General features: G+C 32.8%; 1 protein-coding gene across 1 annotated transcript in view; it reads left to right on the plus strand.

Annotated features, from left to right (window-relative positions):
• The window catches only part of LOC110428578 (serine/threonine protein phosphatase 2A 57 kDa regulatory subunit B' beta isoform-like), a 2,195-nt gene extending 610 nt beyond the window's left edge, over positions 1-1,585 (plus strand). The window contains 2 exon segments of the mRNA XM_021444443.1: positions 1-599; positions 1,152-1,585. The exon segment at positions 1-599 is cut by the window's left edge and continues 16 nt beyond it. Coding sequence (XP_021300118.1) covers positions 1-599; positions 1,152-1,502 — 950 coding nt within the window. The 3' untranslated portion in view covers positions 1,503-1,585.
• Positions 1,586-3,749: the final 2,164 nt, after the last annotated feature.

Consider the following 3,749-nt stretch of genomic DNA (forward strand, 5'->3'; position numbering starts at 1 on the left):
TTCTCCTTAGGCTAGTTCTGAGTGTAGATCCCAAGACGCTTCGAGATTACATTGATCGCCATTTCATTCTCAATCTTCTCTTCCTCTTTCAGTCTGAAGACCCTAGAGAAAGAGAGAGCTTGAAGAATGTTTTCCATCGGATATATTCGAGATTCACCTTCTATAGATCATTACTGAGAAAGGCAATGAGCGATGTCTTTTTGCACTATGTTTTTGAGACAGAAAGGCATTGTGGGATTGGTGAGCTGCTTGAGATATGGGGAAGCATCATCAACGGCTTTGCGGTTCCATTAAAAGAGGAGCACAAGCTCTTCTTGATGAGAGTGCTTCTCCCGCTGCACAAGACCAAGGGTTTGCAGGTTTACCATCGGCAGCTGGCTTACTGCGTTTCTCAGTTTGTGCAGAAAGAGCCTGCTCTTGGTGGAGTGGTGGTTAGAGGGATTCTAAGATACTGGCCAGTCACCAATTGTCAGAAAGAAGTTTTACTTATAGGAGAATTGGAGGAACTGGTGGAGAATATAGATCCCGATCAGTACAGGAAGTTGGCTCTGCCTTTATGCACCCAAATTACAAGATGTTTGAGCAGTTGCAACTCACAGGTAAGCTTAGGGATGAGGTTTGACACATTAATTTTCTTGATAGTTCCTCTGAAACTTGTTTTCCTTTTGTATTCAGCTTTTCAAAAAGGGGCATTGATGGAAGTTTCTCAATTTCCCCTTTCATGCTTCCAATTTGATTGCCAAGAAGTAAAAACTTAGCCAAAAGCAATGATAAATTGAAATCTGATACACTAATGCTACTAAATTTTGCAATTCTGAGCTATTATAAAAAAAGGGAAAAGTTATACAATCAAGTCTGAAAATTTTGAGCCCTTTGTTCCATAGTGAAACTGTTAAGATCATGTTAATGGTGGTAAAAGGTCCTGACTGTGACCCCATGACAACATATTTAGAGGCCAACTTGTTTTCTGATATACTTGAATTGGATAATAATTGAAGCTTGGTTTTCCAGACAGAACAACATGGGGTTGGAAGGTAAACCATAAACCAAACTCAGGACAGAAGACTTATTGAGGAAACGTCTAGTTTCCGAGTTCGGGTTTAGTTTGTTTTGCATTTCATTGATTTAGTCTTATATAACTTCGACATCAGGTTGCTGAGCGAGCACTGTATGTATGGAACAATGAGCAGTTTGTGAAGTTGGCATCAGCAGCAATGGACGATGTGTTTCCTGTGGTAGTTGAAGGCATGGAGAAGAACCTAAAGCTGCACTGGAGCAAGAGTGTCAAGCAATTGACAGAAAATGTCAAGGCCATGTTGGAAGAAATGGATCCAACTCTATACCATAGGTGCCTCCAAGAAATCGAGCGTCGGGAATCCGAAGCTTGCCAGGAGGAACTGAAGAGGAAACAGAAATGGGACAGAATAGAAATGGCAGCAAAGGAGAAGCAGCTCCACCAACCACCAAAATACATGTGTTTCTCATTGAAGTACAAGGTGTAATATTTTGTGCTGGCACTAATTTTCAGAACCAATTAACCTGAAATCTTAACTATTCAAATTGAGTGAGATTCAGTGACAGGAACAGCCACTCTTTCTCTGTCTGCCAACCTGACGAGATTCCATAGATTTGCATATAATTTGCCAGCTGTAGAGGTAAATTCTGTTGATTTGGTGGTTGAGAAGGTCCAGAATGTAACTAATATGCTGCAATCAATCAGGAAGGTCAGGCCCTACTTCATAAAATTATTACTAGGCTTAAACAAGTTCACAAGCATTCCCCAAGGTTAAAACCTTATTTTTCTTTTTCCTGCAATTTAGAAGTCATTGATAGACGACCAAAACCAGGTGCGAAAGCCCCAGTACGAAGCCAACTAATAAGCAAAAGCCCAACGCCATGAATACGGTCCATGTTTTGTATTTTACTGAAGAGAAAAAGTATTTGAACTAATTTCGCAAGTTGATACGTAACAATATTATTGGTATAATATTTTTAAAAATTTACAAACTATTTGAAAAAATTTAAATAAATCTTTTTTTATTTATTACATTTAATTAAGTCTTTGTAATTTTATTTTGAGTTAAATATACCATTATGACTAATTAACTATATGCAATTAGTGAAAATGTTACTTATTATTGTTTATACCGTGTGGGGTTGATGTGAAGTGTTAAAATGTCATATGATCTTATTATCATTATCTATTATTACATGTCAATAGGTCACCTGAATATCGTGTGACATAAAATGATAAGTGATATTTTGACAAACAATAGTTAGTTATAAGAGTTTATTATTATCCAAAAATAAGTATAATGATTTGATTAAATGTAATAAAACAATAACATTTTATTTAAATTTTTTAAATAGTTTAATAACTTTTTTAAATATTATACCTACATTATTAATATGTAACATCTATATAACGAAACATGATCAAATCATTTATGAATATTGATTAGGTTGAATAGCAATAATGTCTATCAATTATAGTCTCAATAGAAAAAATTTTCTATCAATATCATATTAAATAATTTATAATTCGTTAAAATCAATACTAGTATATCCTTTTAGTCCTTTTTTTGATTGTTACTCACAAGATTATAAATCTTACTCTTTTTTCAATTTTCTTTTCTTTAAATACGTAAATAACAAAAATATAATTATAATATATTTTTAGTTTGTAAACCAAAAGACAAAGTCCAGATGTTTCATGGGTCCTTTTCTTAGACCTAAAGCAACGTGGCCGAAACGGCTTGTTCGGATTTGGGAAACTGATATTGAAACAAACTGGTAAGGGCTTGTTCCTTCCTTGAATCCACATGCAGTCATGTTCACATAAAGATGTTCATGAGCCAAGCCAGCCAGGCTAAACCCTATCGAGTCCACATCTTCAAAAGCTTCAAACTCAACCCAATCATTAATGTAATATTTTAATATAAAAAATATTTACAAATTAATATTTTAAAACTAAAATCAATGAAAAATATATTATTTATTAATATATAATATTTTCGAACTAGATTATGTCTTAAGCACATTACAACAAATTTGACTTAAAACAATACACTTTTAAAATGTGCTGCTAAAAATATTTTTAATAACACTTTTTTTTATGTTTTTTAAAATATTTTTGTAAACCTAACTTAATTATATATAAATTTTAAATGCATTATGAATAAAATGTAACGATAGAAATTACAGACACTAATAAAAGTTGTACTTTTTTATATTGCTACTAAATGTGAAAAAAGTGAAGTTAAAAGCTTAAATAGCTGCACTTTTTAAAATTTTACTATACAAAAAAATATGTCACCTAAAGTAGTGTGATTAAAACTCAATTGTTTTGTAGTGATATAAAAGGCTAAGCTAGCTTGAGGGGAGAACCAAGCCCTTCCTTAATTAGACACCTTTAAACTTACCCATTACTTCGGGTATGATCTATTGGAAATCAATGACTCACAGTACATAAATAAGTGTTTTTAGAATAAAGAAACACAAGAAAGAAATGAAGAACAACCGAGGCCCTCAATTGGAAAGGAAAAATTAAAGTAAAGAGACAATACTTACTGTTTCAATGAAAGGAAAGGGACTCAATACTACACCTTTTCTTAAACAGTTTTAAAAGTTAGTTAGGCAATGATTAATTGTTAGTTAGATTACTAACTTTACTCTTTTTTATTAAACCTAAATACTTGTACATATAAATACTACCCTTGTATTTTCTTACTTGATTCAATGAGAATAAA

This window comes from Theobroma umbraticum, unplaced genomic scaffold (genome assembly GCF_002168275.2).
Source record: "Theobroma umbraticum cultivar Fairchild unplaced genomic scaffold, ASM216827v3 scaffold_302.0, whole genome shotgun sequence".
NCBI classification, from domain to species: domain Eukaryota; kingdom Viridiplantae; phylum Streptophyta; class Magnoliopsida; order Malvales; family Malvaceae; genus Theobroma; species Theobroma umbraticum.